Below are 11,957 nucleotides of genomic sequence, written 5' to 3'. Positions count from 1 at the left end.
CCAGGGGGGTGTGAAGTTGCGGTTATGGCAAGTGTGTGTTGCGGGGTGTGGGGGGTTGACTCAGGCACAGGCGGAATTACAGGCATTATTGCAGAGGGAGTATCTTTAACATTAGGTAGGTAGATTACATTTACAGTTGAGCATGCTTACAATTCAAAGGTAGAGCGCAGCACACAGTCACGCTAAAGAATCAAGAAGTGCAGTTAACATATTTATTGACTGATGAAATACAATTCAGACTGGCTGCAGTATGTCAACTGCTTTGTCATTTCAAATATTTTACAAAACAAATATTCAACTTTAAAGCTGCAGTGTTTAGTGCAAAACTACATCATGAAATAACACATTTGTAGGTGAAAAAAATATAAGAAATACCTTCAAAATAAATAATGTAATGATAACAGGGTTAATATAGCTTTGTATAAATTCACTTTTGATGTGTGTGTGTGTGTGTGTGTGTGTGTGTGTGTGTGTGTATATATATATAATGTCTTTTTTTTGCAGAATCACATTTGGAGGAACGTGTACACTGAGTGAACAGAATGCTTTGCATGATTCTAACAAAGCTGTCTATTTGTCTCCTTGCATTGAGTTTAGTGAAACACACAGGTATTGCAAATATTGTTGCACTTTTTTTTTTATCTGATAGGAAAATAACAATGATACAAAACTGAAGGTTTGAAAAACAAATATGTTAATATATGGGTTTCATATTTAGGTAATATCAGTATAGTTCATCAGCATCGTTGCAGAAGTATCCTGAGCACATTAAATTACTTGATAAACAAAAACATGGCACTGCTGTTAGCATTGATAACAATCACACAACAAATTGTTTGGTGAAATGTTTAAGTCACTTGCCATTAATGTTAGATACAGTATATAATATAGATATATAATACAGCTATCTGGAAAAAAAACCCCAACATTTTGTAGTTTTGCAATTTTGCATTTTGCAATTGTAATGCACACATAGTATTCTTTACACGGCCAGTTATTATAACTGTGAAAGGCTATAGCAAAACAGGAACTGCAACAAGGAATTACGAAAAACTCTCTATAATACATGAATAACATGGCAGGAAGTTAAGAACACCCTCTATAATACATGAATAACATGGCACGAAGTTAAGAACACCCTCTATAATACATGAATAACATGGCAGGAAGTTTTCAGGATCAGCTAAGCATTCATAAAGCATGTATTAATCATGCATTACTCATTAATAACAGAGGCCTGCATGCCACGAATGCACCCTAAACGTGTGACTAATAGATTAATGCCAATAAAAATATTGTAGTGGGTTTTTTGCTTTGTTTTGTTTTGTTTTTTAACCAAAACAACCAATTTGCCTCTTTTTTCTGTTTACAGAGCAGAAGAACGACCTCATTAATGTCACCATAAGCACATATGGGAAACAAAATGGAATAAAGTTGCAAGCAATCTGGAACGGCTCTAGCATAGTTGTGTTTGACAATGTGTTAAGGCATGACCCCCCAGTATGCAACTATGGAAATGATAGCTGTTATATAAATTGCACTCAGTTACACAATAAAACATGTATTGATAATAATACCAACAAGGAAACTTCTGTTGAATTTTCAGGATTCAGTTTGAAATTCAACGTGTCTCTTGCAACCTGTAAGCATTGCATTTTTTTGTTTTCCATGATATGCTTCTGACCTCTGCTGGTGGGATATATGTACAGTGCAACTACAACATGGAGCACAGGTTTACTCTGTTGCTGTTTAACCCTTTGTATCAATGCCTCTGTCATTGGAGTTACAGTAATGCATCTTTCCTATCAAACAGTGTTATTTGTTTACAGTTAGCACCAGCGTTGAGGTCAATTCCTGGTTTCAATTCCAATTCCTTTTTCAAATCCATTCCCAATTCCAATTCCCATTCCCTTGTAATCAATTCCAACACATCATTGATCAACATTGCAATTAGCTGCATTCTGTTAAAATGAGCTTCTCACTGTGGCAACAAATGACTTCAATTGAAGTCCCTGTTTGTCAGTTAAACTGGCTTCAAATGAAAGCAGTTGAACAATCACGACAATTATGGTGTCTCTTCCTTCGAAGGAAATTTAATTGGAATTGGGTATTGATTTTAAAAAGGAATTGGAATTCAAATAATTATTTTCATTCAATGTTACTATATAACTGCATTATTACTAGTATACTAATTAGTATAATTAGCAACATGTTGACACTTTGGTTAATGTCATTTGCATGCTTCATTGTAGGCTAGTGTAAGTGGCTGATCAAAATTAGGTAATGGCTGTATACTTTACAGGGATACTGGTTTGATCTACAGAACAACATCTGTGTTTGCAGATTCATTATACAATGTTTTTGTGTCTCTTTGTCTGTCCGATTTTACTGAATTGAATATTTGTTTTTTTGATTGCTGACTGACTGTCTTCCGTGGTTGGTGTCTTCTACAGCAGCCTCTTCATGTGAAATAACATTATGTGAGTGTACCCACGTTGGCAACAGGCTTGAAAATCTGAAGAACGAGTCAGGAAAGCCATGGAATACATTATGGAAACTGACACTCATGGAAAAAGAGTGCCCGGGAAAGTTAGGACACTGTCAATTGCTGTACAAATATACCCAGTAAGTTAAGAGCATCGATTGGGTGATTCTTCCCTTTCATTTTCTTCATTTCAAGAGGAATCCCAGTTGAAAGTTCCAGCAATGACCATTGCTGCTCTGTCCTGTGCAAGGTGGTACAATCTGACCAGCTGGTCACACTCACTCTACAGTACAAAAGAAACGCTGATGTTTTTAATCAGCACATGTTTTGGTAAAGCCAGACTCTTGCTAGCTTGCTGGTAATTGTTTGAATTTGACAGGGGTGGTATTTTGTCTCAATCAATAATTAGATCAGTTTTTATGTGTTGATCAATGTTATAGTGCTAACAGATTTGAAGATCTGATACTGTTTATTAGATTAACTATGATATAAAATCACTAAATTTGTCAATGGGAAAAGCAGACAGTCAGCCCATTTTTTTAGGCTTAATCCTCTCCTTTTTTATTTTCTCTTACAGACTGCAAAACTCTATTTTAAAGTATTTATCTGCTGAACATTTTGAAGGCATCAGAAAAGACTACAACCTTAATGATATAATAATATTGTCTGTGAATAAAATAAATGTTTCTGAAGAAGTGGAAATAGAAATTCCTGTGCCAATGGTAAATCATTTAAGAAATGCATATTGGATGAACGCTAGTTACAGTGCATACATCACTCTGCAATTAAAATAGAAATTCCTGTGCCAATGGTAAATCATTTAAGAAATGCATATTGGATGAACGGTACAGTTACAGTGCATAAATCACTCTGCAATTAAAATAGAAATTCCTGTGCCAATGGTAAATCATTTAAGAAATGCATATTGGATGAATGGTACAGTTACAGTGCATACATCACTCTGCAATTAAAATAGAAATTCCTGTGCCAATGGTAAATCATTTAAGAAATGCATATTGGATGAATGGTACAGTTACAGTGCATACATCACTCTGCAATTAAAATGCCCCCTGCAGTCCCTGTGTGCACAATTGTACCTTGTTAACTTTCCTATCCATGTATCTATTTTACAATGCATATATGTTTTATTCAGAGTTATGGCAGGGTAACTTTATGAACTCCATAGAGATCACACAAACTGCATATTTCTAAAAAGAACACATTTGAGAGTGAAGGGGATATATAAAAAATATATTACCAAGTAATGCTAGTATAACACTTAACCTACATATGAGTACAATGAGTTCTGTATTTATAATTTACAACAAGTTAATATATGGTCCAAGGTGATTCTTTTTGTGCAAGAGACTTGGCAGCAGCCACGCTGCTCTTCCTCTCTTATAGAAGAGAGACTGAGTTGAGGATACTTTACTGCCAGGTAGCTCTTTCGTTGTAAAATAACACATGCTTATTTTTGCTCCATTCTTATTGCATCCAGTTTTCCTCTGAGAAGCAGAGGAACTTCACACCAAGAATAATCCTGCCGACCGAAGCAATACTCAAGGGCCAGCAGATGGATGATGGGTACAGGAGGGTCGCTGTCATAGTTTACAATTCATCCGCCCAGTTCGAGGTAAGACGCGCCTCCTGTGAAGAAATACATGGTATCTATTTCATTTCAATTTCAACTTCAATTAATTTTATTAATATATCAAAAAGTAGTACCATTACAAAGTAATAATAATAATAATAATAATAATAATAATAATAATAATAATACAATCTAAATAAAACAATTAAAGAAAACAGGAAATTAAAAAGAATGAAAAACCATCATATTTGTAAGTCAGGTTTAGAATAAGCTATAACAAGCCTTTAATCTTGATTTTAAAATATTGACCAAATAATCTTTTCCAATAGAATAAGGCAATGAGTTCCTAACTAAGACACTTTCTCCTCTCCTTCACAATGTGTTATAAACGACCGGAGATCTCTCAACTGAGCCTGTTGCTGTAGGCATAATTTTGTGTTTGCTGAGGCAACTGAAATCTCTCTCGACTTTTCCTTTTTCCACAGCCTCAAGAGAACAAGACGGTTGTGAGTTTGGTGACTCGTATTCTGGTCATTCAACCCCAGAGCAGCACCTCAAACTTGACAACTCCAGTTAATATGTATTTCCCACTCTATGATATTTCAAAGGTAAGTGTGTGCGTGTGGTGTGCGTGTGTGCGTGTGCGCATCTGTGTGTGCATGTGACGTGCGTGTGTGCGTGCGTGCGCGCGTGTGCGCGTGTGCATGTGGTGTGCGTGTGTGCGTGCGTGTGCGCGCGTGTGCGTGTGTGGGGGCTCGTTTATAGTGCTTGCTGATTGGAAGGAAACAAAACCGACCCTATGAGGACAAAAGCCAAGACCCTGTGATGTTTAAACAGAAATGTCAAACAAACAAAATGCAGCAGTATTACCTTTAGCCCCTGTAACTTTCATTATTGTATTATTGTTTTGTCATAACCTCAGGCCCCTCTGCACCTTACAATAAGAAATCTACAGTGTAGGGGCGTCAATGAAAAGTCCTCATAAGCGCTATAAACAACCATATGGGTGTGTGGGCAGGTTTTACTATCAATGTGTGGACGAAATTTGAGAAAATGTCCCCACAAAGTCTCCTGAAAATAATGTTGTGGGGACGTCCCCACTTTGTAAAACACGTTTTTAAGAACTAAATATGCATTTTAAAAAACAAAAGTGCCAAAATATTTTTGTGGTCGTCTTTCACCCTGTGTGGAGTTTTGTCTGACTGGAGTTAGAAATAGTAAATAAAAATATAGCGAGAGTCAATGAGAAGTATAGGAATGCAAACATGTGTGTGTGTGTGTGTGTGTGTGTGTGTGTGTACGTGTGTGTGTGTGTGAGAGTGTGTGTGTGTGTGTGTGTGTACGTGTGTGTGTGTGTACGTGTGTGTGTTCTGTGTGCTTCTTTGTTCAGTTCAGTCGTCTCAATTCTCCCTTTCTCTTCCTTTCAGAACCAAAAAACAGAGTGCTTGTTTTATGATGAAACAACAGGTACATTTAATATATATATTTTTTCTTTTATAACACATCCTTACAAAAGTTTCCCATAGTAAAAGCATAGCAAAGAATAGCGAGGCATGTTAAAGCATATCCCCATAAGCAAGGCAAACCAGGGTACGCTATAATAAATGCATAAGCAAGGGAAAACTGCAAAAAAGGACAATGAAGCATCTGCAGACCTGTCACGGGTCAGTGTTTCAAAAAGTAACTTGAAGAGGCCAGCTTGGGGCTGCATCTCTTAAAATGAGAGTATGGGGCGTGGTTTACTGGTGTAAACGAAGATGACGGGGGTACAAATATTTCGAATATTGGTTTCTAGGGGGTACGGATATTCGGGGGGGTGGGAACATATATTCCGTGACACGGGTATACGTTTTTTATTTGGAAGGATCTAGTCACACAGGAATGGGCCATGTTTTCAATGTGTCTACTCCAGCCTCCAAGGACTCCATTTCTGAAAGGAGAAAAATACATTAATGTTTAAAACTAGAACCAACCCACTCGGCATGGTCACTTAAGCCAAAACTATAAGAAACGAAGATAAGCAGCTGGATTAAGTGTTTTGAAGTTATAGAAGATGGCTCTTAAACACTGTGGATTTGCTTGTTTATCATTTTGTAACATTAACATTGGATTTCTAATTTTAAAACAAAAGTAAAGCCCTTGATTCTGTTTAGTTTCCTGTGTTAATTACCCTCTCTATGCAGCTGATAGTCCACTGTGGAGTGACAAAGGATGCCAAAAGGCCAATGAAACAGATGCAATAACAGTCTGTACCTGCGACCACATGACTGCCTTTGCTGTGCTCATGGTACTGCATGCTCAGTTTGATCTTTGTATCTTTTTCTGTTTCTGTTTTACCCAGAAATTCATAAAGGAAAATATTGACAAAACATTAAAGAGTGTTTTAAGGAATGTTTTTTTTTTTTTTAAGGGCTGTTGTTATTAAAGTTCACTTTGATAAACTAATAAGAAACGTCTTGACAGCTCCCTGAAAAAAAAAAAAGAATCATAAGGTTTTGTGAATATACCGTTATTGAAAAATATGTCAGACTGGGCCCCCATTGATCATAGTGTTCTAGCACTTCAAGTAAAGCTTTTTTTTTTGTTTCCTTTTAGAAATCCTTGTTTGATTATTTTTGTTAAAAGGTGTTAATAAACCCGGTCCTGGCTGTTTCTGAAGTGTGGTTGCAGTTTATTCTGCAGTTTGATCAATAATAATGTCTAAAGCTCAAACTAGAATGAGGTTTCAGGTAATGGCTTCTTCTGTGTGTGTCTACTTGCTTTAGTTTCCTTTTCCTTGGAAAAGGGGCCATTGCATTTTAGCCAGGCGACACAAAATCTAAATAATATCTAAATGAATATGTGCTTTGCATTGTGTTTCACAGGTGCCAATAAAAGGCATAGATTCGAAGAACTGGGAAATACTGACAGTTATTTCATACATTGGCACTGGACTCTCTGCAGTTTTTACAGCAATCTCTGTGCTCATGTACTTTATAATCAGGTGGGTATTCAGTTAGTTCCTTTTCACTTGCTATTGCTCTCATTTTACACCACTGTGGCTCACACAAACTCCATCTTCTCCTGTTACAAGTTTACCATAGTAAAAGCATAGCAAAGTGTAGTAAAGCATAGTGAAAGCATGGTAAATCACTGGTAAAAGACCAATGAGGTATGGTAAAGCACATTAAGACATGTGGAGATCCAGGGTAAACTATGGTAAATACACAGTGTAACCATAGGAAACGCATGGGAAAATTGCAAAAAATATCACTGTAAACTTTTATGAGTGGCTTTGAATGCTTTATTTTGTTTCCCTGGAAGTCCTTTCAAGTTCAATTTTTTTTTTTTAGTTCCCCAGTTAATTTCAGTCATGAAATTGTATTTTTTTGGGTGGATGCTGCCTTAATGAATTTCTTTTTGGCTAGGAACCCCAAACAGGATCATTCGACCACAATCCACGTGTGCCTGAGCGCTGCCCTCTACCTGCTCAACATGAGCTTCCTGCTCAATGAGTGGCTGGCCAACATGAATCAAAACGGCGTCTGCAAAGCCATTGCCATCCTCATGCATTACTTCCTCCTCTGCTGCTTCAGCTGGATGGCCGTCGAGGCCATTCATCTGTACCTCCTCATGGTCAAGGTCTTCAACACCTACATCCGACACTACATCGCCAAGTTATCACTCTTTGGCTGGGGTAAGAGTACAGATGACCTGAGTTACAGCACGACTATTTTGCAAAATAAACGTGTGTGTTCCCTTGCACGGTGATTTTGCAATATTTCCCAAGCGTAAACACACAAATCAATGGATGGAAATTATTCTGAATTATAATAGCATTTCACAGGAGTAACATCTGAATATCGCTGCCTGATATTTTCTGCTTATTTTCTCATGAGGTCAAGTGGAACACCATAGTTTAACATAGTTAACCGTTTTGTAAAGCAGAACTCAAACTTGTATGTTACAGATTTGGCAAATAAAAAATAAAACTAAGGCGCATGTGGCAGGAGCTCCTAAATGAGTCTCTTGAGTTATTTATGTGAATCTTTTTAACATCAGCACTTAGCACGGTGGTAAATGTTTTGCCCAATACCTCTTACTTATCTGTTAAAAAATGATCTGACGTAATTCAACACAGCTCTATTGAAATCTCTTTGACCATGGTACTATCCAATTGCAGGAATCCCAGCCATAATTATTGGGATGAGCATTTGTGTCAGAAACGACTTCTATGGGTCTATTGGAGTGACAATCCACAACTCAACCAACCAAGACAGTAAAATGTAAGTGACTGTTTTTTTTTGTTAGCACAGTGCAATTCATTCTGCCTTGCATTACAGTACATACTGACCATTGCTGATACTGACACTTGCCTTATTCTGTAAATAGCTTGGCAGATTATTCTGCATGTAGGTTTTGCAAATATCAAGACATCCTCTTGTTCTGTAGTGATGAAGCTCCTTTAGCACAAGCAGCTCTGTCTGTCTGTCTGTCTGTCTGTCTGTCTGTCTGTCTGTCTGTCTGTCTGTCTGCATGTCACACTTACATGTATCTAGAGACGTGCCAGCCCAAATGTGATGAAACTTGCTGGGAACTTCTGTAGTACTAGTCATTGATCATAAGTTAAACTCATGGTATATGAGGGCGGTTTATCCAGCATGTTTATACGTTTCGTATCTGCAATATCTTCTTCTTTTTTGGGAATTCATTTTAGGTCATTTGTTTTTGCATATAATAACTGTTAATAGCTATGAATCTTTAAACTTATATTAACCATCTTTTTTATGTATGAAGGGAAGGTGTATTTTACACACGCTTGGTTTTTGTTTCAGGTGCTGGATAACCAACCAAAGCTTTTTCTACGGTTTAAATCTCTCCTATTTTGCAATCATATTTCTGTTCAACACGGGAATACTCATTACGGTGGCAGCAAAGATCGTTCAGCTACGGAGGTTTGGAAGCACACTCCCGAACAGAAGAGCCGTCTGGAAAGACGTCTTCACCGTGTTTGGGATGTCCTGCTTGTTGGGAACAACCTGGGGGCTGGCTTTCCTTGGATTCGGGATTTTCACCATTCCTGTCCTATACCTCTTCAGCATCTTCAACTCCCTGCAGGGTAAGCGCTTGTCATGTCTGCAAACATCCCATGTCATCATGTGCAACAGGGCAGGGGCTTCATGCAATCCTGCCCACAATGCACACCGCAAGCTTACATAAGAACATAAGAACGTTTACAAACGAGAGGAGGCCATTCAGCCCATCTTGCTTAACCACAACGCTTATAGTGGTTATAAAGCACAGGGAAAGCATTGTAAAACATAGGTAAAGAATATTCAAATAGAAACATGGCAACCATGGTAAACTATGGTAAATATTGTTTGGCCTTGTTTTACAAACCTTTTTCCTTTTATTTTATTTTTTTTACGTGATTTGAGACGGTTGTGCCATGAAAGACGCTATATAATTTTTTTTGATTGATTGATTGATAAATGCATAGTATAGCCATGGAAAAACTGCTAAATTATAAGCTTTTATAATGCAAAGGTCTGCAGGTGTGGTTGTACCAGTTTGATTCTTCTAGAGGGCAGCAGTGAGCAATGTGTTCCTTTTGTTAGTGAGCTTTTCTGTATTAAATACCACCAGTATTTCAATATTAAAACACAGATTTTACACCAACAAACCTGCGATTTTACTTACAGCACAAGACAAAAATAGACTCACATACACCACACTGTTAGTAATTAAATGTTAAATGATAGTGGTACCTTTTAGATTAATTCAAGGGTCCCCTTTGTATTTCACAATTCTCCTGATCCCCCTCCCCCCCTTCGTATAACAATAGCACCAGACAAGTTTTGTGTTGCCAGTAATCTATGTAATAAATGTACCAGGGGAAGCAAATCTTTAGTGCAGTACTTAATTTAAACCCCCCCCCAAAAAAAAACAAAAAAAAACACATGTATGAATAAACTGATACAGGGGAGCGGTGGTGACGCTGGTAATGAAAGTGAAAAGGTACTGTTACTAAATATCTATTAAAGTCTTGCTTTTTCATGGCAGGATTTTTCATATTTCTGTGGACCTGCGCATCACGTAGATCAAAGAAGCTGAATAACCCTGAGACAACCAAGAACATCAATACAGGCGCGGAACTAAGCTCTCTCTCAAATCAGAAGAAGACATGCATTTACCCAGGAATCAACACCTACCAGTAACCAGGCCTTGTTTTGCTATATTGTATTCACATTTTCTATATAGAAAACTGTATCAGTGTGCTCAACAGATTGCCAGCACAGTAATTTATTATAGAAACATAAAATAAAAAAGCTTATGGATTACTTGTTTAATATTTCTGAGGATGTATTTAATAAGTAATAGTCTCTTTAACTTTCAGGACAATGGCTAGTTTTAAAAATATATTTTGGAAGTGCTGCCATATATATATATATATATATATATATATATATATATATTCACTCTGGAAATCTGGTAAAGGGCAGAGCTGCAGAGTTCTGCTTGTAATGTATAAGTGTAGTTTTATTTCTGTAGTTCTTGTAATGTATAAGTGTAGTTTTATTTCTGTAGTTCTTGTAATGTATAAGTGTAGTTTTATTTCTGTAGTTCTTGTAATGTATAAGTGTAGTTTTATTTCTGTAGTTCTTGTAATGTATAAGTGTAGTTTTATTTCTGTAGTTCTTATAATGTATAAGTGTAGTTTTATTTCTGTAGTTCTTGTAATGTATAAGTGTAGTTTTATTTCTGTAGTTCTTGTAATGTATAAGTGTAGTTTTATTTCTGTAGTTCTTGTAATGTATAAGTGTAGTTTTATTTCTGTAGTTCTTGTAGTGTATAAGTGTAGTTTTATTTCTGTAGTTCTTGTAATGCATAAGTGTAGTTTTATTTCTGTAGTTCTTGTAATGTATAAGTGTAGTTTTATTTCTGTAGTTCTTGTAATGTATAAGTGTAGTTTTATTTCTGTAGTTCTTGCTGGTCATTACAATTGGACTGTAACAACTTAATTTGCACAGACAAATTATCTGCACGGTTACATTACCATGTCATCTTGTAACTGGTTCTGCTGTATAAAGAGACGCCATATGAAGGAGCAGCACTATGTGTATATACTGTGTGTGTGTGTGTATATATATATATATTAATATATTAATATATTATTTTAAAGACTGGTTTCACGGTGCAGGTGGAAATGTGGCATTTGTTTATGGAATGGTGCTGGCATTGACAATCCTGTTCCACCTGTGTCCTACACTGGATTTTAACCATTGTTTTCTACACTAGAAAACACACCAAAACCTGGTCCAAGAGCTCCTGGACACCTATCTCTGCCTTCTCTCCATTAGAAATAATTGTATGATTAACTGTATTTTTTTTTTCTTGTGCAATGCTTAGGTTTCCAATGGTCCTGTAAAACACTGATCCGGAACGCTGCGTCTCATTGTTTGTTAGTGGAAAGAGTACATGGATGTTTATATTCACCTTTGTATAATAGATTATAGTTTTAAGATTTGAGTACAGAGGACTTACATAAATGAACATTTTTATACATCGAGTACTGGTATGTGTACTATCCGTATATGTAAAACAGCTTTTGAACCGGCATTAATTAATTTGATGCTCAATAACAAAAAAATAAAAAGTTAAAATTAATTTTTTAATGTAACTAGTGTGCTCATATTTGTGTTCATTATGATAAACTATATACTGCAGTAGACTATATCCGTGTTTGCTATGATAGACTTTGTACAGCAATTGGAACAATATTTGAATTAACATAAACAAATAGCGAACTAAATGAGTAAGCACTCAAAAAAAGTGATCAAGACAGAGGTAAGAATTTAAAAGTGCTCAACACTTTAACTAGCCTAGTAAGAGATTAAACTG

The 11,957-nt window shown here is 36.5% G+C and overlaps 1 protein-coding gene and 1 long non-coding RNA gene across 2 annotated transcripts; both read left to right on the top strand.

The window, feature by feature from the left end:
• The first annotated feature begins 2,474 nt into the window (after positions 1–2,474).
• On the top strand, positions 2,475–4,118 carry LOC131698797 (uncharacterized). The gene is made up of 3 exons (XR_009307821.1): positions 2,475–2,625; positions 3,063–3,207; positions 3,984–4,118. It is a non-coding gene; the product is annotated as an uncharacterized LOC131698797 (long non-coding RNA).
• A 449-nt stretch (positions 4,119–4,567) lies between these two features.
• LOC117425323 (adhesion G-protein coupled receptor G2-like) lies at positions 4,568–11,824 on the top strand. The gene is made up of 8 exons (XM_034042168.3): positions 4,568–4,684; positions 5,504–5,543; positions 6,260–6,363; positions 6,941–7,752; positions 8,239–8,341; positions 8,891–9,174; positions 10,119–10,269; positions 11,466–11,824. The coding sequence occupies exons 4-8, from the start codon at positions 7,341–7,343 to the stop codon at positions 11,482–11,484; spliced, it is 969 nt and encodes a 322-aa protein (XP_033898059.3). The 5' UTR covers positions 4,568–4,684; positions 5,504–5,543; positions 6,260–6,363; positions 6,941–7,340; the 3' UTR covers positions 11,485–11,824.
• The last annotated feature ends 133 nt before the right edge of the window (positions 11,825–11,957 follow it).

The sequence above is a fragment of the Acipenser ruthenus genome, chromosome 20 (assembly GCF_902713425.1).
Source record: "Acipenser ruthenus chromosome 20, fAciRut3.2 maternal haplotype, whole genome shotgun sequence".
In the NCBI taxonomy this organism is placed as follows: Eukaryota; Metazoa; Chordata; class Actinopteri; order Acipenseriformes; family Acipenseridae; genus Acipenser; species Acipenser ruthenus.
The sequence above is the reverse complement of the archived record's forward strand: the minus strand, read 5'-3'. Positions and strand labels throughout refer to the sequence as shown.

Bases quoted from the DNA above. Each gene is read 5' to 3' on its own strand.
- LOC117425323 (XM_034042168.3), top strand. From the start codon at position 7,341: ATGAGTGGCTTTGAATGCTTTATTTTGTTTCCCTGGAAGTCCTTTCAA. The intron at 7,753-8,238 runs GTAAGAGTACAG...ATCCAATTGCAG, and splicing joins GTTATCACTCTTTGGCTGGG to GAATCCCAGCCATAATTATT. The intron at 8,342-8,890 runs GTAAGTGACTGT...TTTTTGTTTCAG, and splicing joins ACCAACCAAGACAGTAAAAT to GTGCTGGATAACCAACCAAA.